Here is a 26,382-nt window from a genome sequence, read left to right as displayed (position 1 = left end):
ATAAAAGTCGGCTGAAAGTAGAACCTGAGCAGTTCCAAGAAACCATCAACACCGACACTGCTAGTATTCTCGAACTTGGCCACACCGTTTTCGTCGATACACTCGCACATCGACACGAAGAGGTCCTCATGGGTAATAGAGTAAACAAATCAACTACATCGATAGAGAATGCAGCCGCATTCGCATGGGTACAGAATTCAAGTACTCCACCACCACCATGAGTTTGCACCAAAGATGGGTTACTATGTTGCAGGGTAGTTAATTGCTTCAGAAGGTATTGACTCTCCGACCGCTGCCATGCCCCTCTTTTGGTGACAATGGTCCTAAAAGGTGAACCCTCGTTATAGGTTATAGCCATGAAAAAGGCCCCTAGGTTCCCAACATTGCTTTTCTTTATGTCCCTTTCCAGGTTGCGGAGCTCAAGGCCGGTGCACAACCTCAAAGCGGAGCTCTTAACTTTCATCGGGTCGAGAGACGTCGGTTTGTGGAGTTCTCAAAAATAGCAACCCAAGACAGTCCCAAAGGTATCCTGGTGCATAACAATGAACCCCCGTTCTTGTCAGCCTGGAGTAAATTCAACCTATCAATATCATCTGTTGGGCTAGTTGGTTAAACATGATCAGATAAAATTAGCGCAAACGACAAGAGAAGAGAAAGGTAAGACAGGACAGAGCGCTACTCACAACTAACGTTTTAATAGAAAAGACAAGAAGGAAGTGAAGCATTTTGAAAATAAAAGGAAGAGGAAAACCCAATGAAAATACGACCGCGCCCTAGGTTGTCTTTATAAAAGAAGAAGAAAAACGCCAAAATCGGGACTACCTTGGGTTGCTGTACTAAAGGAAGAAGAAATAGGAAAAATCTTAGAAAATAAGCCAGAACGTTCAGATGTTGAACACTTCGTCGGACCTAATGTGAAACACAAGTTAAAATTCTATCTTAATGTACACTACATACTTCTTGCAGCGTATGGATCGTTACTGGTGGAGTTCAAGATAGTGTAGTTCTTTTGGTGAAAGGGTCACCGAAGGGGCGCTGATGCAGGTGTTCCCGCGCGTGATGATGGTTTGCGCCTCGAAAATTTCTCTAGCTCTTTTTTCGCCGTAACGCCTCAGCACTTAGGTGTTGTTCAGCAAAGGCGAGCAATGACAGGCTCGTACATGCACGGCGAGGTGTCCTGCTGGTGACGACTTTAGTGCAAGAGCATGTTCTCGAAGACGGTCATTAACACATCTCCCTGTCTGGCCCACATACACATTTCCGCATGTTAGCGGTATCTCGTAGATTACACCACAGCTGCAGTCCACGTATTTGTGTCGATGGTTTACTCCACATTGTGCATGTAGTATCTGCGTGTTGATCTTTGGACAGAGCTTCTTCAACTTATCCGGTGCAGATAGCACGACTTCAACATGGAGCTTGGAGGCCACCTTCTTTAAGTTATGCGAAATACGATGAATGTACGGTAGGACTGTTGGTCGGTGTCTTCTGTCCCTTTCTTTGTCTCGTTTACCGCGTGAAGTAATCAAACACTCAGCGACTTCATACAACAGGGAACTCGGGTACCCAGAAGACTTGAATCTTTGCACTTGGGCATTAAAACTATCACTTGCTGAATGTGCACAAGATTTCTTTAGTGCTGCTTTCAAGCAACTTGTAACAATCCCTCGTTTTATAACCTTGGAATGGGCCGAGTCAAACTGTAAAAGTCCTTTCTGGTTTCGTGGAGAGCACATCCAGCATGTATGGTCTTGAATGAATGACACTACTTTGCTCAAGTTTCTTCCATCAAGTGATGAGAACCTTTCTTTAGATTTGGCAGAGGCACTGGGTTTTGCTGGCAAGGATGAAGAGTGGAGGAGAAAAGGATTACGCTCACAAAGAGGAGGTTAGAAGATTGGTGGAAGTCATGTTGGGAAAACTGATTGAAGTAAAACTAATTAGCACAGCTGGAGACAGGCGGGACAGAGCAAACGTGGGACTCCCTCCCGCAGGGTTCCGGCTGAATGACTCAAGTGTGTCTCCCAGTGGGTTCGGCGATTCGGTGTTGGGGTAACCAGAGGAAAATGATTGACTCTCACTGTGGGTGGGTGGGGAGGGGAGGGGAAGGTAGGGAAGGAAGGAAGGAAGGAAGTTGAAGGAAGGAAGGAAGGAAGTTGAAGGAAGGAAGGAAGGGAGGGAGGGAGGGAGGAAGGAAGGAAGGAAGTTGAAGGAAGGAAGGAAGTTGAAGGAAGTTGAAGGAAGGAAGGGAGGGAGGAAGGAAGGAAGGAAGTTGAAGGAAAGAAGGAAGTTGAAGGAAGGAAGGAAGTTGAAGGAAGGAAGGAAGTTGAAGGAAGGAAGAGTGTTGAAAAAAGGAAGGAATTTGAAGGAAGGAAGGAAGTTGAAGGAAGGAAGGAAGGAAGTTGAAGGAAGGAAGGAAGTTGAAGGAAGGAAGGGAGGAAGGAAGTTGAAGGAAGGAAGGAAGTTGAAGGAATTAATTAGGAAGGAAGGAAGTTGAAGGAAGGAAGTTGAAGGAAGGAAGGAAGTTGAAGGAAGGAAGGAAGGAAGGAAGTTGAAGGAAGGAAGGAAGTTGAAGGAAGGAAGGAAGTTGAAGGAAGGAAGGAAGGAAGTTAAAGGAAGGAAGGAAGGAAGTTAAAGGAAGGAAGGAAGTTGAAGGAAGGAAGTTGAAATAATTAGGAAGGAAGGAAGTTGAAGGAAGGAAGGAAGGAAGTTGAAGGAAGGAAGGAAGGAAGTTGAAGGAATTAGGAAGGAAGGAAGTTGAAGGAAGGAAGGAAGTTGAAGGAAGGAAGGAAGTTGAAGGAATTAATTAGGAAGGAAGGAAGTTGAAGGAAGGAAGTTGAAGGAAGGAAGGAAGTTGAAGGAAGGAAGGAAGTTGAAGGAAGGAAGGAAGTTGAAGAAAGGAAGGGAGGGAGGAAGGAAGGAAGGAAGGAAGTTAAAGGAAGGAAGGAAGTTGAAGGAAGTTGAAATAATTAGGAAGGAAGGAAGTTGAAGGAAGGAAGGAAGGGAGGAAGGAAGGAAGGAAGTTGAAGGAAGGAAGGAAGGAAGTTGAAGGAATTAGGAAGGAAGGAAGTTGAAGGAAGGAAGTTGAAGGAAGGAAGGAAGTTGAAGGAAGGAAGGAAGTTGAAGGAATTAATTAGGAAGGAAGGAAGTTGAAGGAAGGAAGGAAGTTGAAGGAAGGAAGGAAGTTGAAGGAAGGAAGGAAGTTGAAGGAAGGAAGTTGAAGGAAGGAAGGAAGTTGAAGAAAGGAAGGAAGGGAGGGAGGAAGGAAGGAAGGAAGGAAGTTAAAGGAAGGAAGGAAGTTGAAGGAAGGAAGGAAGTTGAAATAATTAGGAAGGAAGGAAGTTGAAGGAAGGAAGGAAGGGAGGAAGGAAGTTGAAGGAAGGAAGGAAGGAAGTTGAAGGAAGGAAGGAAGTTGAAGAAAGGAAGGAAGGGAGGGAGGAAGGAAGGAAGGAAGGAAGTTAAAGGAAGGAAGGAAGTTAAAGGAAGGAAGGAAGTTGAAGGAAGGAAGGAAGGAAGTTGAAGGAAGGAAGGAAGTTGAAGAAAGGAAGGAAGGGAGGGAGGAAGGAAGGAAGGAAGGAAGTTAAAGGAAGGAAGGAAGTTGAAGGAAGGAAGGAAGTTGAAATAATTAGGAAGGAAGGAAGTTGAAGGAAGGAAGGAAGTTGAAGAAAGGAAGGGAGGGAGGAAGGAAGGAAGGAAGGAAGTTAAAGGAAGGAAGGAAGTTGAAGGAAGGAAGGAAGTTGAAATAATTAGGAAGGAAGGAAGTTGAAGGAAGGAAGGAAGTTGAAGGAAGGAAGGAAGTTGAAGGAAGGAAGGAAGTTGAAGGAAGGAAGGAAGTTGAAGGAAGGAAGGAAGGGAGGGAGGAAGGAAGGAAGGAAGGAAGGAAGTTGAAGGAAGGAAGGAAGGAAGTTGAAGGAAGGAAGGAAGTTGAAGAAAGGAAGGGAGGGAGGAAGGAAGGAAGGAAGGAAGTTAAAGGAAGGAAGGAAGTTGAAGGAAGGAAGGAAGTTGAAATAATTAGGAAGGAAGGAAGTTGAAGGAAGGAAGGAAGGAAGTTGAAGGAAGGAAGGAAGGAAGTTGAAGGAATTAGGAAGGAAGGAAGTTGAAGGAAGGAAGGAAGTTGAAGGAAGGAAGTTGAAGGAAGGAAGGAAGTTGAAGGAAGGAAGGAAGTTGAAGGAATTAATTAGGAAGGAAGGAAGTTGAAGGAAGGAAGGAAGTTGAAGGAAGGAAGGAAGTTGAAGGAAGGAAGGAAGTTGAAGAAAGGAAGGAAGGGAGGGAGGAAGGAAGGAAGGAAGGAAGGAAGTTAAAGGAAGGAAGGAAGTTGAAGGAAGGAAGTTGAAGGAAGGAAGGAAGTTGAAATAATTAGGAAGGAAGGAAGTTGAAGGAAGGAAGGAAGGAAGTTGAAGGAAGGAAGGAAGTTGAAGGAAGGAAGGAAGGAAGTTGAAGGAAGGAAGGAAGTTGAAGAAAGGAAGGAAGTTGAAATAATTAGGAAGGAAGGAAGTTGAAGGAAGGAAGAAAGTTGAAGGAAGGAAGGAAGTTGAAGGAAGGAAGGAAGTTGAAGAAAGGAAGGAAGGAAGTTGAAGGAAGGAAGGAAGTTGAAGAAAGGAAGGAAGGGAGGGAGGAAGGAAGGAAGGAAGGAAGTTAAAGGAAGGAAGGAAGTTGAAGGAAGGAAGGAAGTTGAAATAATTAGGAAGGAAGGAAGTTGAAGGAAGGAAGGAAGGAAGGAAGTTGAAGGAAGGAAGGAAGGAAGTTAAAGGAAGGAAGGAAGTTAAAGGAAGGAAGGAAGTTGAAGGAAGGAAGGAAGGAAGTTGAAGGAAGGAAGGAAGTTGAAGAAAGGAAGGAAGGGAGGGAGGAAGGAAGGAAGGAAGGAAGTTAAAGGAAGGAAGGAAGTTGAAGGAAGGAAGGAAGTTGAAATAATTAGGAAGGAAGGAAGTTGAAGGAAGGAAGGAAGTTGAAGAAAGGAAGGAAGGGAGGAAGGAAGGAAGGAAGGAAGTTAAAGGAAGGAAGGAAGTTGAAGGAAGGAAGGAAGTTGAAATAATTAGGAAGGAAGGAAGTTGAAGGAAGGAAGGAAGGAAGTTGAAGGAAGGAAGGAAGTTGAAGAAAGGAAGGAAGGGAGGGAGGAAGGAAGGAAGTTAAAGGAAGGAAGGAAGTTGAAGGAAGGAAGGAAGTTGAAATAATTAGGAAGGAAGGAAGTTGAAGGAAGGAAGTTGAAGGAAGGAAGGAAGGAAGGAAGTTGAAGGAAGGAAGGAAGTTGAAGGAAGGAAGGAAGGAAGTTGAAGGAAGGAAGGAAGTTAAAGGAAGGAAGGAAGTTGAAGGAAGGAAGGAAGGAAGTTGAAGGAAGGAAGGAAGTTGATGAAAGGAAGGAAGGGAGGGAGGAAGGAAGGAAGGAAGGAAGTTAAAGGAAGGAAGGAAGTTGAAGGAAGGAAGGAAGTTGAAATAATTAGGAAGGAAGGAAGTTGAAGGAAGGAAGGAAGTTGAAGAAAGGAAGGAAGGAAGGAAGGAAGGAAGTTAAAGGAAGGAAGGAAGTTGAAGGAAGGAAGGAAGTTGAAATAATTAGGAAGGAAGGAAGTTGAAGGAAGGAAGTTGAAGAAAGGAAGGAAGGGAGGGAGGAAGGAAGGAAGGAAGGAAGTTAAAGGAAGGAAGGAAGTTAAAGGAAGGAAGGAAGTTGAAGGAAGGAAGGAAGTTGAAATAATTAGGAAGGAAGGAAGTTGAAGGAAGGAAGGAAGGAAGTTGAAGGAATTAGGAAGGAAGGAAGTTGAAGGAAGGAAGGAAGTTGAAGGAAGGAAGGAAGTTGAAGGAAGGAAGGAAGTTGAAGGAAGGAAGGAAGTTGATGGAAGGAAGGAAGTTGAAGGAATTAATTAGGAAGGAAGGAAGTTGAAGGAAGGAAGGAAGTTGAAGGAAGGAAGGAAGTTGAAGGAAGGAAGGAAGTTGAAGGAAGGAAGTTGAAGAAAGGAAGGAAGGGAGGGAGGAAGGAAGGAAGGAAGGAAGTTAAAGGAAGGAAGGAAGTTGAAGGAAGGAAGGAAGTTGAAATAATTAGGAAGGAAGGAAGTTGAAGGAAGGAAGGAAGGAAGTTGAAGGAAGGAAGGAAGTTGAAGGAAGGAAGGAAGTTGAAGAAAGGAAGGAAGGGAGGAAGGAAGGAAGGAAGGAAGCTAAAGGAAGGAAGGAAGTTGAAGGAAGGAAGGAAGTTGAAATAATTAGGAAGGAAGGAAGTTGAAGGAAGGAAGGAAGTTGAAGGAAGGAAGGAAGTTGAAGGAAGGAAGGAAGGAAGTTGAAGGAAGGAAGGAAGTTGAAGAAAGGAAGGAAGGGAGGGAGGAAGGAAGGAAGGAAGGAAGTTAAAGGAAGGAAGGAAGTTGAAGGAAGGAAGGAAGTTGAAATAATTAGGAAGGAAGGAAGTTGAAGGAAGGAAGGAAGGAAGTTGAAGGAAGGAAGGAAGTTGAAGGAATTAGGAAGGAAGGAAGTTGAAGGAAGGAAGGAAGTTGAAGGAAGGAAGGAAGTTGAAGGAAGGAAGGAAGTTGAAGGAAGGAAGGAAGTTGAAGGAAGGAAGGAAGTTGAAGGAAGGAAGGAAGTTAAAGGAAGGAAGGAAGTTGAAGGAAGGAAGTTGAAGGAAGGAAGGAAGTTGAAGGAAGGAAGGAAGTTGAAGGAAGGAAGGAAGTTGAAGGAAGGAAGGAAGTTGAAGAAAGGAAGGAAGGGAGGGAGGAAGGAAGGAAGGAAGGAAGTTAAAGGAAGGAAGGAAGGAAGTTGAAATAATTAGGAAGGAAGGAAGTTGAAGGAAGGAAGGAAGTTGAAGGAAGGAAGGAAGTTGAAGGAAGGAAGGAAGTTGAAGAAAGGAAGGGAGGGAGGAAGGAAGGAAGGAAGGAAGTTAAAGGAAGGAAGGAAGTTGAAGGAAGGAAGGAAGTTGAAATAATTAGGAAGGAAGGAAGTTGAAGGAAGGAAGGAAGGAAGGAAGGAAGTTGAAGGAAGGAAGGAAGGAAGTTGAAGGAATTAGGAAGGAAGGAAGTTGAAGGAAGGAAGGAAGTTGAAGGAAGGAAGTTGAAGGAAGGAAGGAAGTTGAAGGAAGGAAGTTGAAGGAATTAATTAGGAAGGAAGGAAGTTGAAGGAAGGAAGGAAGTTGAAGGAAGGAAGGAAGTTGAAGGAAGGAAGTTGAAGGAAGGAAGGAAGTTGAAGAAAGGAAGGGAGGGAGGAAGGAAGGAAGGAAGGAAGTTAAAGGAAGGAAGGAAGTTGAAGGAAGGAAGGAAGTTGAAGGAAGGAAGTTGAAGGAAGGAAGGAAGTTGAAGAAAGGAAGGAAGTTGAAGGAAGGAAGGAAGGAAGTTGAAGGAAGGAAGGAAGTTGAAGAAAGGAAGGAAGGGAGGGAGGAAGGAAGGAAGGAAGGAAGTTAAAGGAAGGAAGGAAGTTGAAGGAAGGAAGGAAGTTGAAATAATTAGGAAGGAAGGAAGTTGAAGGAAGGAAGGAAGGGAGGAAGGAAGGAAGGAAGTTGAAGGAAGGAAGGAAGGAAGTTGAAGGAATTAGGAAGGAAGGAAGTTGAAGGAAGGAAGGAAGTTGAAGGAAGGAAGTTGAAGGAAGGAAGGAAGTTGAAGGAAGGAAGGAAGTTGAAGGAATTAATTAGGAAGGAAGGAAGTTGAAGGAAGGAAGGAAGTTGTAGGAAGGAAGGAAGTTGAAGGAAGGAAGTTGAAGGAAGGAAGGAAGTTGAAGAAAGGAAGGAAGGGAGGGAGGAAGGAAGGAAGTTAAAGGAAGGAAGGAAGTTGAAGGAAGGAAGTTGAAGGAAGGAAGGAAGTTGAAATAATTAGGAAGGAAGGAAGTTGAAGGAAGGAAGGAAGGAAGGAAGGAAGGAAGTTGAAGGAAGGAAGGAAGTTGAAGGAAGGAAGGAAGTTGAAGAAAGGAAGGAAGGGAGGAAGGAAGGAAGGAAGGAAGTTAAAGGAAGGAAGGAAGTTGAAGGAAGGAAGTTGAAGGAAGGAAGGAAGTTGAAGAAAGGAAGGAAGGGAGGGAGGAAGGAAGGAAGGAAGGAAGTTAAAGGAAGGAAGGAAGTTGAAGGAAGGAAGGAAGTTGAAATAATTAGGAAGGAAGGAAGTTGAAGGAAGGAAGGAAGGGAGGAAGGAAGGAAGGAAGTTGAAGGAAGGAAGTTGAAGGAATTAGGAAGGAAGGAAGTTGAAGGAAGGAAGGAAGTTGAAGGAAGGAAGGAAGTTGAAGGAATTAATTAGGAAGGAAGGAAGTTGAAGGAAGGAAGGAAGTTGAAGGAAGGAAGGAAGTTGAAGGAAGGAAGTTGAAGGAAGGAAGGAAGTTGAAGAAAGGAAGGAAGGGAGGGAGGAAGGAAGGAAGGAAGTTAAAGGAAGGAAGGAAGTTGAAGGAAGGAAGTTGAAGGAAGGAAGGAAGTTGAAATAATTAGGAAGGAAGGAAGTTGAAGGAAGGAAGGGAGGAAGGAAGGAAGGAAGTTGAAGGAAGGAAGGAAGGAAGTTGAAGGAATTAGGAAGGAAGGAAGTTAAAGGAAGGAAGGAAGTTGAAGGAAGGAAGTTGAAGGAAGGAAGGAAGTTGAAGGAAGGAAGGAAGTTGAAGGAAGGAAGAAAGTTGAAGGAAGGAAGGAAGTTGAAGGAGGAAGGAAGTTGAAGGAAGGAAGGAAGTTGAAGAAAGGAAGGAAGGGAGGGAGGAAGGAAGGAAGGAAGTTGAAGGAAGGAAGGAAGTTGAAGGAAGGAAGGAAGTTGAAGGAAGGAAGGAAGTTGAAGGAAGGAAGGAAGTTGAAGGAAGGAAGGAAGTTGAAGGAAGGAAGGAAGTTGAAGGAAGGAAGGAAGGAAGGAAGTTGAAGGAAGGGAGGGAGGAAGGAAGGAAGTTGAAGGAAGGAAGGAAGGAATTTGAAGGAAGGAAGGAAGGAAGGAAGTTGAAGGAAGGGAGGGAGGGAGGGATGGTTCTAGATAAGGACCAGTTATAATTGCCAAATGTGTGAAATAAACATTTTGAAACACTGACCACCCAGAAGTGCATAAATTTGAGCCATTTTTGTGTGCGCGCCCCTTCAAATGGTTGTAGTTGCCACCACATCATCTCTGCTGCCTTGCAGTCTTCTGTAGCCTCAATTTCTCATAGGAAATTATTACAAAAGTTATTTTTCTGACCATGGAAAAGCGCAGCTACGCATCTACGGTGTCATTCAGACACATTTTTTTCTATGTAATTTTGGGGCATCTTCACAAAAGGTGTGTAAGAATTTTTTGTTTTTGGTGTTGTCCTTACAGTCTTCGGGTAAGTTACTTTAAAAAATTAATTTGTTACAATTAGTTACTTTCAGAAAAAAGTAGTGAAGTTACCGTTAAAGTTACCGCAACCAAAGAGTAACTCGTTACAGTTACTTTTAAAAAGTAACGATGTTACTTTTCAGTTACTTTTCTACAACACACAAAAAAAATTAGGAAAAACTAGAAAATCCCGTTCACCACGTTTTGTTTAATAAAATTAAGAAATACGCTTTTTACTTCATATTGTAACTTAGCAGAAGTTGCTTTTCGAAGTTAGTGTTTAAAAATTTCCACACCAGAGTAGTGGCGCTAATCAAAATACGAAACATGCGCAGCGCCCTCTGCGTGTATTGTTGTTTCACGGTTGATTCACCCGATTAAAAAGCGTTTTCACTGAAAAAAGAAAAACCACAACGTCGATAGTGCTTCAAGACACTAAGATGTAAAGGCTTGTTCACGCAGACCCATTTTCTTGCGCTGCGTTACGAAGTCACAGGGAAATCTGCTTCGTATTAAGCATTGTTAGCAATTCAAGGAGATAGCCTGGCACGCGAGATTCTAAACACGAATGTTTCGGCGACAACGAGCTAGGACGGTGAGTTACTGTGGCAACCAAGGGCACAAGGCTCGTCGTAACGTAACCTAAGGAGTTCAGCTCAGTTCAATTTTTCACACTGCACAGTTTTCTTACGTTACGTCTAAGTTACCGAAACCTTTGTGTTTCGAATGTTGCGTGCCAGGCTACCTCCTTGAATTGGTTGCCACACTTAATACGAAGCACACATTTCCTGGTGATTTTTCGTAACTTAGCGTAAGAAAACGGGTCTGTGTGAGCGAGCCTTAAGTGTGCAGTTACAAAGTACAAGCGTGTGCATATTGATAACTAGATATTTTTTTCATGAAATGTACACGTGGCTATACTTGGGTCGTGACTCGTGAGAAAGAACGTATTCACAAGTTTGTGCAAGGCCAACTTGACACTCGAAATGTCGGAATAGACGATTTGAAAAGTGCAAGGAAAATCTAAATTGTACTCATTCAGTGTTATAAAACACTGGAAAGTAACGACAAAAGTGAAGTTACTTTCATCGTTACCTCAGAAAAAAGTTATAGAACTACAGTTACAAGTTACATTTTAAAAAAGTAACTTGTTAATGTTACAAGTTACCAAAAAAGTAACGAAATTACAGTAATGCGTTACTATTCAAGACTGGTCCTATACCACCAAATTTGGCATGCATGTGCTTTAGATTAAATGAATTGTATCTATCTAGGTTTGATTGGAATATACATTTTTTATATTTATAACAAAATTAGGAAACATGTGAGCCCTTCGAAAATGGTGTTTTTCCGGTTCTCACATATTTTAAACCAGGGTAGGTCTAGCACACAGTATTTTTGTTGTTCATTGTACTCGGCGGTTTAAAAAGAGCAGATTTGTTTATATTACTAGGCTCTTTTAAGTCTGTTGCCATGCCCCACATGTCTGCAAGAACATGTTTTTTCTCCATGTTTAGAGCATCCAAAACATAAGGAGCAAGCTATATCGAAACTAACACGAGACTTGTATAAAGCAGATCAAGCATATAAGATGTAAAAGCTTAATTCAATTATATTAAATAATAAAAAATAGTATTTCCTGGTGCAACACTCGAAACTTTTTGTGGAAAGATGAACATGGCAGCTTTCCTAAATAGTGGATCCGAGGGTTCCGCGGTTTAACGAATTTAAGAAACAAATTTAGCATTAATATAGGGACAGCTAATCGGTTCCAGCCATAGAGTTATATCAAATTTTGTATCGTGCAAGGCCTCACTCCTTTAAAGGGACACTGACAGGGTATTTATGCTCGCCGAGGTTTTTAGTTGTATGTGACATATGAGAGCTCAACTGCCCAGAACAGAATTTGCGGCTCGAAATTCGGTTTCTTTCCACCCGAAAACCGCCGATCAAGAACTGGCCGGTTCGAGTCTCGCTCACTCTCTTTTTCACGGTCACGGGCCGTTTTCTAAGGTATCGACGCGACCACCAAATTTAATCAAAGTCGTGGGTCACTGAAGGCACACACTCAATATTAAAAAAAAAAAAAAATATGAGACCGATTTTTTGTGGTTTCTAAAAAGCTGTAAATACGTTGATTGAAAAAAAAAGTTCCACAGACAACCGGAAGTATTCTGTGCGTTCGTCGTTTCGCGTATCGTGGGACTCACGGGGACGGCGATGGCAGTGGACGACGGGCGTGGGACCTCTATTTCAGAACTGTCGTTCGTGGTACCGGCGAATTCTGTCTACCGTTAAAAGAGAAATTTGAGACTGATCAAAAGAATTGGTATTCATCCTGTACGACACGCCCGGCCACCAAGCCGATTTGCACGAAGACGTCGCCGAGCCGTCGCTCCCTTCTCGTGGCTGAAGACATCGCTCGTGCAAACGTCAAGCACGACGTGTCTACTTCGAGTTGAATATGCACGCGTACGATTTCTTTACTAGGTGCGAATGTCCCCAAGGCGTGGTGCTTCCCATCTTCGACCCGGGAGTGCTTTCGCTAGAGAAAAATCGACAGCAAACTTTCCAACTTACACTTTACTGGCTGAATTATTACTAAGTAAAGAGATCCACCACAAAAGAGATGCCCCAGTAGCTCAGTGGGAAAGACGTCCGGTTCACACGAGGTAGGACAGGGTTTGATCCTCCGTGAAACTTTATTTTTTATTTTTTTTCAAACATTTTTCGATGTTTACGTATCTTTTTCTTTTTTTTTACAATCATCACTGAAGAACCAAACAAAAAAAGAACACACAAATGTTGTGGACGATACTTCGCTGAATTAAATGGTATGGGATTTCCGTTTTGACACCTGCAAACTCAATGTAATCACTTTCCACAAACTGCAAGGAGCATATAAATCAGGCAGCGTCCGCTTTCCGAGGTGCCCGTATATGTTCTACAGGAATTGCAGCCAGCCATTGGTCCCGATCCCGTTGATCTTTCGGAAACTCTGTAGCGCAATGCCCCTTTTTTTTTTCGGATGCAGGACATGTGAGCCAGCTCTTCACGCAACATCTTGGGTGTATTCTTTTCGGAGCCGATCATGGAAATTCACCACGGGCACTCACTACTCATCTCCAACTCCTCAATGTACATAACAACTCATCTTGGAGAACAGAACAACAAGCGGAACAAGCATAACTGCGAAAGAATCGCATGGCGAGCAGGTTCCCCCACGCCGCATCGCACGCCGCATGTCGTGTAGTCTGCTACGAAGAGGAAAAAAAAAAAAACGCATGGTCGGGTGTAGCCACGTGACTTCCGCCACTCACTTTCTTCTCTCTACTTCTCCGGCCGCCGTCGGGTTTCGGTTTTGGTTTCAAGCAGTTGCGTCTTTTGGCTTTATTAAAAAAATACGCTACTCTGTTGCAAAATATTAATTGGGTAGTCCTCCGACACCATAATAAAGCGCCTAGCAAAAAATAAAAAATATTTTTTGGCGGGTGTCAGTGTCCCTTTAACTGTTAGTACTTTTACCGTACTGCTAATGCAGAAAGGAACAGGTTGGTTTGAGATAGCTTCAAACTCTAAAGGTTGAACCGCATGTAAGCGCTTCAGCGAGAGACGAGACCGGCGACAACGAGAAGTCGCTGGTGAGGGACAGGGACATCTCACTGTTACTCGTCGCGTTGCTCGGTTTCTGGATTTCTAGAAAATGTCGTCACCGCCTTGGTCGCTTGCTTCCGTCGTTTTTATGTGCTTGGAGGGTGTACTCACTTTGTTCTTAATTACTGCCATTGCTTATTGCACTAGGTTCCTAGCATGTCAAGTGGTCCCAGGCGTCCCTCTTGATCTTACGAAACTCCTTACGAACCAAAACTTCGCCAGCGATTCGAATGGAACCAATTCAGTCCTCAAGTCATGGTGAGTTCTTTTTGTTTGGTGGTACCTCTTTTATAAAAAGGACAGTGACGGTGTCTAGACTACAGGCAGTCATACTCTAGACCAGCACTTCTTGTCCACAGACTCCTAGGGGTCTGCACTGATTTGGAGATCTTCCACCAGGGGACCTAAGAGCCGAGAGGATAATGTGCAGGGTGATTGGATTTTTCTTCGAGGAGAGGGAGGTAACAAGTGAAATCGAATTTAAGGAGAGGTTCATGGCAGCCGTGAATTTACTTTGGGCAAGCTAAATATTGGGCTCCTATTGGCGGTGTGCGTGAACTACAGGTGGCGCTTCTCTAGCTATCATCATCATTGTTTGTGACTTCACGGGTAGGACCGACTGGGGCAGACCGCGTAAATGTTGGAAGCTTCGGCTCGTTGGCTCGCTTCATGCGCTGTTTTGGTAACGCACGGGAAAGCCTGTTTCATGCGTTGTGTTTATTCTGTATAGTGATATTTGTAGCGGGACATTTTACCAAAGATTGAAACCGTGGCACGCGTAGTCTTGCTAACAAACACTTGGCGCTGAGGTGTCGAAGCGCTCGATCGGTGGTGTGCTGTTTGCTGCCTCAGTACAAGAAGCCTGATGATTATCATAGAATATCCAGTGCTTTACCCCACTATGTCTACCTGAGCGAATAGGCTGGTTTTTTTGTTACAAACTGGACTAAATAAAACTGAGAAAGGAATGTCTCACGAAATTGAAAATAGCAAAGCGAAATTCGACTCGCATGTGTAGTAAACACTCCAACAAAAGTGACTCCGTGCATCCTGTTGGTTCCAGTGTGATCTGTGAGCGCTGGTCTCTTATTAGATCCAAGTTGATTCCTTTTTGAATATTCTTAACCAGTGAACGCACACTTCATCGAAATAACTGGCAGGAAGAGGCGGTGACTGATGCTTACCCAGATGTGCATAATATGTGATGCACTTCTCGGCGAGCGATTTTAAATTTGTAAACAATTCTTAGTCAAAATTGGATAGAACAAATTAATCAATCCCCTGAATTTCCTGGGCCATTTCAAACAATTTAAGAATTATGAAAATTTCTGCTTTCCTCTCGAGCAGAAGTCGCGATGTGACAAACTTTTTTGCCACGTATTCGATGCGGACAGAGCTAACTGTCTGTTGCTGACGAGCGTTTGCTCGTCAGCAGTTGTTGAGTTATGCTTGGATAGAAGCGTCAGTATCGGCGACCTCAACGTAGCTAAAACAAGTGTGCGGCGCGCTTTGCAACACAACTGTGCGCTTGTGCACAGCAAAGAAGACAGCACTTTATTTACTCTGGTGAATGCAAAGCCTTTTTCTACAGTAGCTTTCACAGATCTGGAAAAAGCAAGAATCGGAGAGGCTGTGAATAGCCCTGACACATGCTGCGCAAGCTGTAATGTAAAGCTCCTGACTTGTTTTTGAAGATTTTTAAGTTTTTTAATATTATAAGCGACTTTGAGGCACTGTTAGTCTTTAGAAAGATCACTTAGAAAGACGTTATACACATTTCGTTCATAAATAAACCGTTTTTAATTGGCATAAATTCGAGCTAACAGAGTCACTCCGTGCTTTGACATAGCGTGTCGTCTGCTCGCATCCTACCAGCTGCATCACAGGAGGGCGCTCGCGAGGTGGCGCCACCAAAACATCTCGTCGCTGATGCACGAGGGATGTGGAGGTAAAAGAGAGGAAGCGAGCTCTCTACCAGGTACTGGGCTAATGCTAGAATAGAATGCAGATGACAAAGTTAGTTAAGAGGGCAGTGAAGGAAGCTGAAAGAGATATGTGGTTGTTGAGATTGGGAAAAAAGCTTGCTATGCAGAAAACTTTGGATGAAGAAAATAACTGTTTTGACAATTAAAAAAAGTTTGCTCTCTGTGTGGCAATGACGGGTATGAAGGATCGTGACTTACCGGTCAATAGCTGAGGTGACAGATACAGAGACCTTGGGGCAGAGTCACATTTCTTCAGCCCTCAGCTGTGCTACTTACCGTAAAATACCGGTGAAGCACCTATTTCGTTCAAGCGCCCTCTATTAACATGTTCCAAACTTGGGAATACTGCAAAGTGTACGGTAAGCGCCTGATTTGACTGAACAAGCACCCATTTCCAGATTATTCCTTTTTTCAGGGTAACTGTGATGAGCGTTCTCTCTGTATTTTGTGGTAGTTGTTCTTCAATCATTTTTTCCAAGATAGTTTCCACCAGCACTCTAACCGCCCCTGCATTGCATCTACTTTAATGTAATCGAAACTGCCATCTTTTCCAGTGAAACTCAGGGGCCCTGGTATGTCTGTCACCCCTTTGGGAAGGGCAGCACTAAACTCCTTACACGTTAGAATCACATGGTCTATTTTTTATTCCCTTTCTACACATAGTGCACATTTGATCTATATCTTGAAATTTAGCCTTGTATGTGTTTATTCTTCAGACTTAGGTCGTGGCTGAGCCAGCTAAGTACTCCCTCTGGATTTATCGCCCTGCCAAGGTGTGCCCACGTTTACCGGAGTGATTTCCAACCAAATGTGGCTGCCCGCAATTGTGCATAGACGAAAGATGCCAGACAAGCTAGAAAGTGGCCATAGATGACAAACCTGAAGAACATGATAACATAAGGAAAGAAGGAAAGGTTACACATTTGACTGGAGAGCCCCAATAAATTGAGACAATCTTCGGTGCCAAGGTCATGCCTTTTGAAGGAAGTGAAACCAGCTGCTGAATTCGTGGACCATCTTGGGGTGTCTGTAATAATGAGACCAACTTGCATGTATTTACCCAGTTTGTTCCCAGACGTAGCTGTCCTTAGCCTGCACCCCAGCTTTTAAGATCCACAAGGCAGAGTTACACAGGGAGGGATTGGTCCCCCAAAATTCTGCCTATTTAGTGGGGAATCTATGTTAGCGAGACATGACTGCATCACATGAAGTTCTTTTACTGATTTTTTAATATTTATTTATTTATTTATAAATATTAGGAGACACGGTAGGAGTGAAAAAAACACTTCAAATATACAGAAAACAACAGCCGACAGTGCCTAAAAATGAACAATGGGCTCTCATTCATGTAAATACACCTCGAAGCATAAATACAAAGGTCAACCACGCCAATTCATGTAATAGAACAAAAAGGTACACAAGAAAGAAACAGAAGAATACGCCCTACATATCACAGTCACATCTCACAAAAGTAATACTTGCTGAGCGAAGGAAAAAAATTACAGGTAGTTGTTTAACCGATTAACAACTTTTGGCAAGCTGCAAGAATGAACAATTTTCTTGGGTAACTTGTTCCACTCATTGACTGTTCGCGGAAAAAATGAGTACTTTAAAGCATCTATTCGGCAGCTAAACTCGGCGAAGGCTCTGCTATTTCAATTTCTGGAAGGATATCTTGGGACCCCAAGCGCTGTTATGTACGAAGATTTATTTAGGTTGACATGACCGGAACTTAGACTGAACTTAAACTTCAATCTGTCCACCTTACGTCTATGCTGCAATGAAGGCAAGCCTGCCTGCTCATAAAGGGCTAGACTGAGTCAAGACGACCATATTTGTTAAAAATAAAACGGTGTGCTCTTTTTTGTACATTTTCAAGTAAGGAAATATTCTGTGCAGTGTAGGGACTCTTTTTGGCACATTTTCAAGCAAGGAAATATTCTGTGCAGTGTAGGGATCCCATACGACCGCAGCATATTCCAGAGTAGAACGAATAAATGTCTTATAAGCAGTCAGTTTAATATCCATGCTAGCTTGTTGGAAATTTCGACGGAAGTACCATAGTTTCGACAGTGCCTTTTGCACTATGTAGTTAACATGAGTAGGACAAGTCTTCTGAAAGGATATGACTCTCCAATGCATATTGTTAAGTTAGAAGTTTGCATTTGCAAGTAATGGTGCATATAGACACTTTTTATGGGGTTTAATGCCATTTGCCAGGTATGCCTGAATTGCCTGCCTGAATTTCGCGAAGGCAAGTATTAAGTTGAACTTTGTCATTTACATCACGGACTCAGTGATGGAAGTGGCATTTGACCTTTTGGAGCAGGTTTTGTAGCAGGCAAAATGTTGTTTTGGAGCAGGTAGTTGCCCTTTTGGAGCAGGGTCCGGCATATGTTGGCATATTACTTGAAAATGAAATAATGCTGCATTTCTATATAAAGCCCATCTCTATTATTAGAACACAGCGCCTGTCGCCTTTTTAAGACAGAATACTGAAAACTACTTATTTTTCGCGGGCTCAATATTTCACGATTCAGGTCAGAGCTGAAGTCTTTGAATAATTCGCGGGTCCCAATTTTCGCGAAGGCCGTGGGATCTCAATATTGATTCCAATGTGTTTACATTTTACCGGAATTGTTCGTGGGACCTATTTTTCGTGAATTGAGGGCAATTCGCGAAATTCGCGAAAATTAGGTCCTCGCGAAAATTAAGTCGTTTACAGTATATAAAATCCAACAAAGTAAACACACAAAAAACATTTTTTTTAAAAATGAAGTTTATCTGCTCGTCAGAAAAAAAATACAATTAAATATGTCACACTGAGTTCTGATGGTACAGGATATTTAGTTTTATCAGCCTGCACTTCTTTTAAAGGGCAACTCCGCTTGATTTCGAAACTTTTGACATAGTGGATGATATAAACGTGAAAAGTACTTCAAAACAACCCTAGACCGTTTGTCTCATTAAAAGCGAAACATTTTTCGTGCGATCTTGTTATTTACCATAATCGCAAACCGAAACTGAAACTTCGGCACAGCCGGGCAACATTGTACCCTCAACGTCAGTTGCATACGCACCCACGTGGAATACAAGGGGTCACGGGATCTACTAGCGGTAACCCAAGAAAGACGCGGATGCGAGGGGAAGGGCGAGGAGGGAGGAGGGAGGGCGGGCCTAGCCGCGGTGGCGAACAGGCAACGCAAGCAGCGACGAAGCAGGCTATATAGGCGGCAACCCAGGCGGCTAGTCGGTTGGCACCGGTTGGCAGGTGTGTCAGCGAAACTCATCCCGTACAACTCTCTCTTTCTCTTTTTGTTTCTCTTGTTCTCATTCTTTTTTTTTTTTTTTTTTTTCTAACTCGCTCACTGCTCTCTATTGTAGTAGGCTCGCCTCTTTGCTTGCTCAAACGTGGAGCGCGACCGTAGTGCCGCCCGGTAAGCTCTCCTTGGAAAAGAAAATACTAAGAAAAAAACTGCTTATGCAACAGACGTCAGCCACAACGGAAATACAACGTTGGCTGCGCCGCACGTCGCCCGCTAAATTAGCGGATTTTGGTGACTTCGCGCGTCTCAGTTTTTGTCGGCCGGTTTAATGATCTTTTAGGCGGTATTACGTTATAATATTTGATATTCGGTCTCTCTAGATGATACTAAAGAGAGTCGCAGTGTTTGGTAATAACCGAGAATGAAGCGGAGTTTCCCTTTAAGGTATCTGCAGCAGCATCTAACGATCCTCACTCTTGTGGAATGTTTAGTTCAGATTAGAGTCGTCTTCCGGGCAGCAGCTTCAAATATTGCGGTATCTGATATTCGCTTCAAAAATTCCGATTCATTTTCGATGTTGCTGGCGAAGTCACGATCGGGTCACGGCGAGTTAACACGTTGAGTGCGCTCCTTCGCATGCACCGACGCGCTGCAGAGAAGCGACGCCTGCGGAGCAGACACCGCAGTCGCGCGAGTCGCGCAGTGCTTTGTGCTCCGAAAAGGACGGTGAGGCTTTACCAGCACTACATCCAGAGTTTGGTGCAACTCAACTATAGGGAGTATTCACTGGCGGCCATATCTGTGTGCGCGCATTCTGAGCGCGTGCTGATGGCGAGCTTCCACAGTTCTTTTGCAACGTGCATTCCGCACCATCGAAAGTGCCGGTCTTGGCAGCCTATTGATGTGAGCTCGTTTTGAGCATGCGCTCTAAACAGCACTCACAAATATGGCGTTCAATGAATACTGCCTATACTTCGTTTCAGCTTCGGTGCGAGCGCAGCCGAAGCTACAAGCGCGCGCATGAAGCCCGTAACGGTGCCCACACTGCACGAGCCCACGCGCGAGTCAGGAATGCACAGAGCATTGGGCTCGCGCTAGCTTTGACTTCGCTGGTAGCTAGCTCATGGAAACAGGGCGGGCCAACATTTTTTTTTATTTTTTTTTAAAATAGGCTGTTTAGTGGGATGGTTCTTCGCTTAGCCTCTGCGGCTTTGGCCTCAGATCTTGCTAACGTTGTTACTTTCAATGATGATGATGATAATGCGCCCTCGCAGTTTCGGTTTGCGTAACAGTTGCGGCGCGGAAAATACCGCCGTACCGCCACGCGTTCTGATAAGACTTCCATTTTTATTTTTTATTGCTACATCTTATCTCGGCGCAGGCGTGGCGCAATTCTTCGGCAAAATGACAATTTGGCGGTACATGTAGCAGGATTGCGTCCTTGGCGCAATTTGGCGCAATTGGCGCAGCACTTCCATCACTGCGGACTTCAGTGTACAATATGGTGTCATCGGCAAACAAGCATAATTTCACAGGAATGTTACGAGTAATGTCATTAAAGGGAAGATGGGGTGGTTCTGCATTTGAGAAAAAACACTTGAATTGTGTTCATTTGGCTGTTAGAATAACAGATATCACAATTATATTTCATTTCGACGCGCCAGAGAGCTAAAAGAGCAATTTCAAAATAGGGCTGAAGCCCCGCCTTTCTAGCCTTGGGCAGCCAAAAGATCCATCGATGACGTCACGGACAGAGACTGTCTTTCGTGTTTTCTCGCGTTTAACAATTCTTACGCAGCAAATGGTTTGGGTATTCGGGTTCATAAGGTAAAAATACACTAGAATTCACTTCTAACTCATTTTTTTCAAGAAGCTCCGTAGCTTCCCTTTAATGAAAATCAGGAATAAGAGAGGTCCAAGGACGGAACCTTGCGGAATGCCTGATATTACCGAAGCATCTGAAGATTGAGAACTGCCAATTTCAACAAACTGGGATCGTGATTCTTGGTAGCCTTGTAGCCAGTTAAATATATAATCATTTCTCAAGATGGACTGTAATTTTACAAGCAACTTAATGTGTGACACCCTGCCAAAAGCTTTAGATAGATCAAGAAACATTACATCAATTTGCCCGGTACGGTTAAGAGAGGTACTAAATCCATGAATCGTTTCAATAAGCTGGGTCGTGGTGGACAGACCGGCACCATGACAGAACAGCACACGACAAAACAGCACGCGACAAAACAGCACGGTCAAAGCAGCACGCGTCAAAACAGCACAGCATCAAAACAGCACGACGACAAAACAGCCCGCGTCAAAATAGCATGCGACAAAATAGCACAGCGTCAAGACAGCACAGCGACAGAAGAGCACGTGCCAAAACAAGACGGCGTCAAAACAGCACAGCGTCAAAACAGCTCAGCGACAAAACAGCACAACGTCAAAAGGGCACAGAGACAGAAGAGAACGGCATCAAAACAGCACTGCGACAAAACAGCACGGTCTCAAAACAGGACATTGACAATATAGCTAGGGTTTGGCATTTTCAGTTTTTATTATTTCTAAATTCGGCGTACCTTTTTCGGTTTTTATTGGAAACAAATTTTCGGTTTATTGCTGTGTATATTTGTAGACTCATAAACTTCTCGGTTCTTTTCGGTTTGTTGACGAAAACCAGTATACTGCCGAAGATGCAGTATTTTAAAGCGTTTCTTTAAAATGTATAGTGAATAGACCAGGTATTGATTTTCTTAGTTATTGCGGTCTGTGGCAGCCGACGTGACCTGTTCTGCAAGGTGCATTGGGACCCTATCGTGATCTGATATTATCGTTGTGTGCTCTTATTTGTACGTACACTGGACGAACATGAGCTTCACTACCACTTTGGTTGGAGAGCCAAATTTCAAAATCCAGAAATTTGCAAGCATTGCACTTAGTGCGTTTTTCCCCACTTTCGCGACTGCGAGGGGTGGTAAATTCGCGCCGACCACAGAAATGACAATAAAGCAATTGTATGCATGCCCTCCTCTAGTAGACGGAAGCTAGGGGTGTTAAAAATCTGGGGCATTTATAGACGTCCTTGATTTTCATTGTTCAGTTCACGATGAAACTCTCTTCTTTGAACAAAGAATTCGGCACACAAATTCATATCAGGTGAAAGACCCAGATTTCGTTCTGAAGACCTTTGGGCCCCGGAGCTTTCGTTGAACGTTTAACCGATCTCAGAGACGAGCTGAAAACCGCGAAAGGAAGTGGCATACGGTCAGTAATGCCTCCCTGCCTCTCCGAACTTCCTCGAAAATACTGACCTTTTTCACTTAGGACCGAATCTGATCAAAAATAATTCGGCATACTTTTACCGGTTTTTTATTCGGTTTAAGCCGAAAATGCTCAACCCTAAATATAGCGTATGTAGTTTAAAAAGAAAATGTATATCCCAAAGTAGGCACTGTAAAAGAATGGAGGGTCAAGGCCAATTCGTCGAAAGCCAACTCGTTGACGGCCAATTTGTCAAATCCGTTTCCTTGGGAGCAAGTTTGGTGTGGGGAGTATACTCGATTGGCACATGAAGGCTCCCTGGACAGTACCGAAGCCTTTACTTGTGCGTATTCTGACTATTTCTCGAGCAGTTCTGATAATTTTATTGCGCAAGTTTGCTGGCACTGTCGTCTACAAAAACAAAACAAAAACAAGAAAAAAAACGAATTAATTGGACGGGTTAGTGTTGTCGTTAGTTGTTAAAAAAAAAAACAGAAAGCGTGTGCAGCAACAGTGTGCTCAGCCCATGCTGTATGCAGCAGTATTGAGGCTGTGGCATGTTTCTGCGTCACCGGTTTCCCGTCGATCGAGGTCTTCGTCAGAAATAATCTGTAAATTTAATTTAAAGCGACTTCTCTTCTGCAAGCTGCAGCCGCGTGTTTCCTGGATATTTTATTCACAGCGAATGAACCACTCAGAATCGGTGCCCATGGTACACCTTGAATACGCTCAACATTAAAGTCACCTTATCTTACCGGTTCTAACAATGCATCTGTAGTCAGCGCTTCTCCCGCTTTTTTTTTTTTTTTTTTTTGGGGGGGGGAGGTGTTTTACGCTTAGGTGGTAATTACGAAACGGCGAGTACTACGGAACCTCACCGGACCGCCGCAAACCAGACGGTTCATAACTTGAACTTATGGATTTCTTTTTCCCCAATAACTTTTCCGCTTTCGCTGGTCCTACAAACAAAGACCAGACAACGCGGCCAACATCGATGCGAAGATATCACTTCTAACTACCCAATCTCTTTAAGTATGCCTCCCTCTTTTATAACCTAGCGCCAAAAAATGAAAAGGTCAAGGAGGTTCAAAATTATTCGCGCAGAGAGAGGTGAAGAGCGCGCTCCAAGTTGCTACATACCTGCTGCTTTGTCGCTGCGCTGTTTTGGGGCGTGCTCTTTCGTCGCTGTGCCGTTTTGACGCTGTGCTGTTTTATCGCGTGCTATTTTAATGCGTGCTGTTCTGTCGCCGTGCTGTTTTGACGCGTGCTGTTTTGACCGTGTTGTTTTGTCGCGTGCTGTTTTGTCGTGTGCTGTTCTGTCGCGTTCCCGAACAGACCTTTACGAAAGCCATGTTGGTTGGGACATAAAAACGATTGAGCTCCAAGTGGCTTATGATGTGTTTAAAAATAATGTGTTCCATTAGCTTCGAACACGAACATAAAATGGAAAATGGCCTGTAATTGCTAGCTAGTTGGCAAGGTCCATCTTTTTGAATGGGAATTACCTTGGCCGACTTCCAGTCATGGGGCAACCCTTCTGAGGACAATGATTCTTCAAAAAGTTTATGTAAAAACTTTGCACACCACTCAGCCATAGCGGACAAAAACAGCATTGGGAATGCTGTCGACCCCAGGACCCTTCTTAGTATCAAGGTTTAGAAGATAAAATGCCTTTGTAAGAAAAGTTAGTATCTGGCAGGGGGTCAGAGCTGTCATACAGGGCAAATCACCATTGTCAATGGTAAAACCCTTCGAGAAATAATCATTAAATCATTCCGCGATTACGCCGGGATCATTGGCAGTACAATCAGATATGAAAAGAGAGCTGACAGTGTTTTTTTGGTGATAGGTATCTCCAAAATTTTGCTGGTGATGTTGAGGAAGTTGTGCAATGTAACGCTAAAAAATTTATCTTTTTCATTTGATATCATGAATTTCTGTCTGTCATTCAAGTTCAACAGGTGTCGACTTCATTTTTATTCGCTTAATTTGTCTAGTCAAGTGCAAAAAATCACGGTTAATCCACGGGTTACGTTTTCCGGACACAACCCTACGAGTCGGCACAAATGTATGCAGAAAGTGATGAATAGTGTCCATGACGAAGAGCCACAATTCATATAGTTATTCGTAAAGCACATATTTTCAAAAGAGTCAAAGGCCAGTTCAAGAGCGTCAAGGACAGATTCATCACACTCGGAAAGTCGTAAACATAATGCTGCACCCGAGCAGGCACAGGTGCAGCTCTCTTGTTAGGCCAGATGTACTCAAAGATAACCTCATATTTGCAGGATGCAAAAAAGCTTGGAAACAAAAATTAGGTCAAGCAGGGATGATGCAGTTTCCTGTACACTGTAAACTCTGTAACAACTTGTAGGTTGCAACTAAAAGCCATATCAACAAGTATATCAAAACTAGAACAATTGGTGTCTTGAGATAGGAGGCAAGACCAGTTAATCAGAGGCAAATTGAAGTCTCCAGCAATTATTAGGTGACTATTTTTTTCTTGAGGGTGGACACGTAGTCACTTAAAGCTGCAAGGACGGCGTCACTATTGTTAAGGGGCAGTATATGACACCTATAATAAGTGCTGGTGAGTACGATGTGACCCTAATCCAGAGTGACTCCACGCCTGGAGCGTCATCCAGGAGCTCAAATTTCAAATACTCTTTCACGATTAGGGTGACACCACCACTCCGATTCGGCCTGTCCTTCCCAATGGTCGCAAAGCCAGGAGGTACAATTTCAGAGTGATTTATTTTATCAATCAGCCATGTTTCAGCTATTGCTACAAAGTCCGGGTCGTGTGCATATAAAGTAGCTGCCAGAGCGTGGACTTCGTTAACAAAACTGTGAGCATTTATGTTCAGAAGCCTTATAGGCTGAAGTCAATCCAATGCAGGTTGCACTGCTGTGGGGGTCGAAGGCCGATTGAGACGTACGCGGCTTTGCAAGTTGTCCCACTGATATGTTACATTATTTATCTTTAACTTGTTGTTTGAAAGGGTTACTTTATCACCCCTATCTCTCTCAGCCTGCAAGCTGTCCCATAGTTTTTTCCGTATTTGAGGTAACTCGTAGGAGTAGTCTTCATTAATGGAACTTTTAGCAATACTGAGAATGCTCATTTTCTTGTAGTAATCTCTGAAGCTCATTATCATGGGTCTTGGTTTAGTTCCTTGATTGCGTCCTAGTCTATGGATCTTCTCAACAGCAGAAACGTCAACCTGAAGCTTGGTAGAAAATATATTTGTGCAAACTTTTTCATTAAGGTGGTCTGCCGTTTCACTGACATCACCTTTTATTCCGTGAATGATAAAGTTGTTTCTTCTGCTCCTGTTTTCAAGGTCGTCAATCTTTTGTTTAAGATCCCCGATCGTACAAACTTCATGGAAGACTTTCTATCTGACCTGCCATAATCAGCCATTGCCAATTACAAAACAACATATCTTACAATCTCCAGCGATAATGTTTTTGTTCTACTTTCTTAATGTTAGGTATCCAGCCCCCCAAAAGAGTTTCGATCTAGATTCTAAATCCAAATGCACTGTGGTAAACACATTTTATTGTGAGAAAAACAGCAATTTTTAGAAAACAGAAAACATTCTGAAGTGAAAAGATATGTAAAGTATAATTTATAAATCAAAATAATAAAAAATGTTTGAATTTTTTTTTTTTCGTTTTTTAAGGTTAGGGTTTTTCCTTAATGATGTCAGTTGCATTTGAGTGGTTCTCTGAATTGAATTTCAAAGTGCAGCAAAATATATAACTACACCTGCGGCAAAACTGCATTAAGGACTACTCTTTTCCAAACTAATTGGCTATCTTAGTTGGGCTTTTTTTGTGTGTGAATACATATGGTCTTTTCTTCTAGGTGTTGAAGCCACATTGTTGGAGGAGACCAGCTGCCCACTGAAAGTCACCGAGGACATCTGGTTTGGATGCTGTTCCTGCACCTATGTCACAAGAGATCAGCTTGGAATTGTGAGCCACCTGGCTGCCCATGGTGATGAACAATCCAAGTGCCACCATCCTCACAAGTTTGACTCTAAGGCCCAAGTGCTTGGCAACACTCAAAAGCACAATAGTGAAAAGCCTGTTAAGTGCAAGCTTTGCCCCCAAGTATTTGCTTATAATTCCCGTCTGACCCGTCATAACAGAACACATACTGGTGAAAAGCCATATAAGTGCATGCATTGCCCCAAAGCCTTTGCTGTAAATTCTCATCTGCAAAGCCATAATCAAACACACACTGGTGAAAAGCCATTTAAGTGCAAGCAGTGCCCTCAAGTCTTCGCTCAAAAATGCTATCTGAGAAAGCATAATCAAACACACATTGATGTAAAGCCATTTAAATGCAAGCAGTGCCCTAAAGCCTTTGCTCGAAATTCCTATCTGAGAAAGCATAATCAAATGCACACTGGTGAAAAGCCATTTAAGTGTAAGCAGTGCCCCCAAGCCTTTGCACAAAATACCCATCTGATATATCATAATCGAACGCACACTGGTGAGAAGCCATTTAAGTGTAAGCAGTGCCCCCAAGCCTTTGCTCGAAATTCCGATCTACGAAGCCATAATCAATTGCACACTGGTGAAAAGCCATTTAAGTGCAAGGAGTGCCCCCGAGCCTTTGCTCGAAATTCCGATCTACGAATCCATAATCATTTGCACACTGGTGAAAAGCCATTTAAATGCAAGCAGTGCCTCAAAACCTTTGCTCAAAATTCCTATCTGAGAAGCCATAATCGAACGCACACAGGTGAAAAGCTTAAGCAAGGGTGCTCAAGTTAGAGCAAGGGTGGAGGCGAGCTGGTTGAATATAGACATTTTAACCCTGGAGAGCGGGGACAAGGACAAACTGGACACAGATCTCCAAAGCCATTAAATGCAAGCAGTGCCCCAAGCCCTTTCTCATAATACTGGTCTTTTCTGCCATTATTGAACAGTGTTTAAAAACCATACAATTACAAACAATGTGCCAAAAGCTGTGCTCAGAATAGAAGTGTA

At 43.2% G+C, this 26,382-nt stretch overlaps 1 protein-coding gene across 1 annotated transcript in view; it reads left to right on the top strand.

Annotated features, from left to right (window-relative positions):
* LOC120836400 (zinc finger protein 431-like) overlaps nucleotides 1-26,120 on the top strand; it is a 76,789-nt gene extending 50,669 nt beyond the window's left edge. The window contains exons 4-6 of the mRNA XM_042294533.1: nucleotides 25,250-25,665; nucleotides 25,741-25,993; nucleotides 26,077-26,120. Of these exons, the coding sequence (XP_042150467.1) occupies nucleotides 25,250-25,665; nucleotides 25,741-25,993; nucleotides 26,077-26,120 (713 nt within the window). The remainder of the gene's footprint in view (nucleotides 1-25,249; nucleotides 25,666-25,740; nucleotides 25,994-26,076) is intronic.
* The last annotated feature ends 262 nt before the right edge of the window (nucleotides 26,121-26,382 follow it).

This window comes from Ixodes scapularis, unplaced genomic scaffold (genome assembly GCF_016920785.2).
Source record: "Ixodes scapularis isolate PalLabHiFi unplaced genomic scaffold, ASM1692078v2 PGA_scaffold6__148_contigs__length_123643588, whole genome shotgun sequence".
Lineage (NCBI taxonomy): Eukaryota > Metazoa > Arthropoda > Arachnida > Ixodida > Ixodidae > Ixodes > Ixodes scapularis.
The sequence above is the reverse complement of the archived record's forward strand: the minus strand, read 5'-3'. Positions and strand labels throughout refer to the sequence as shown.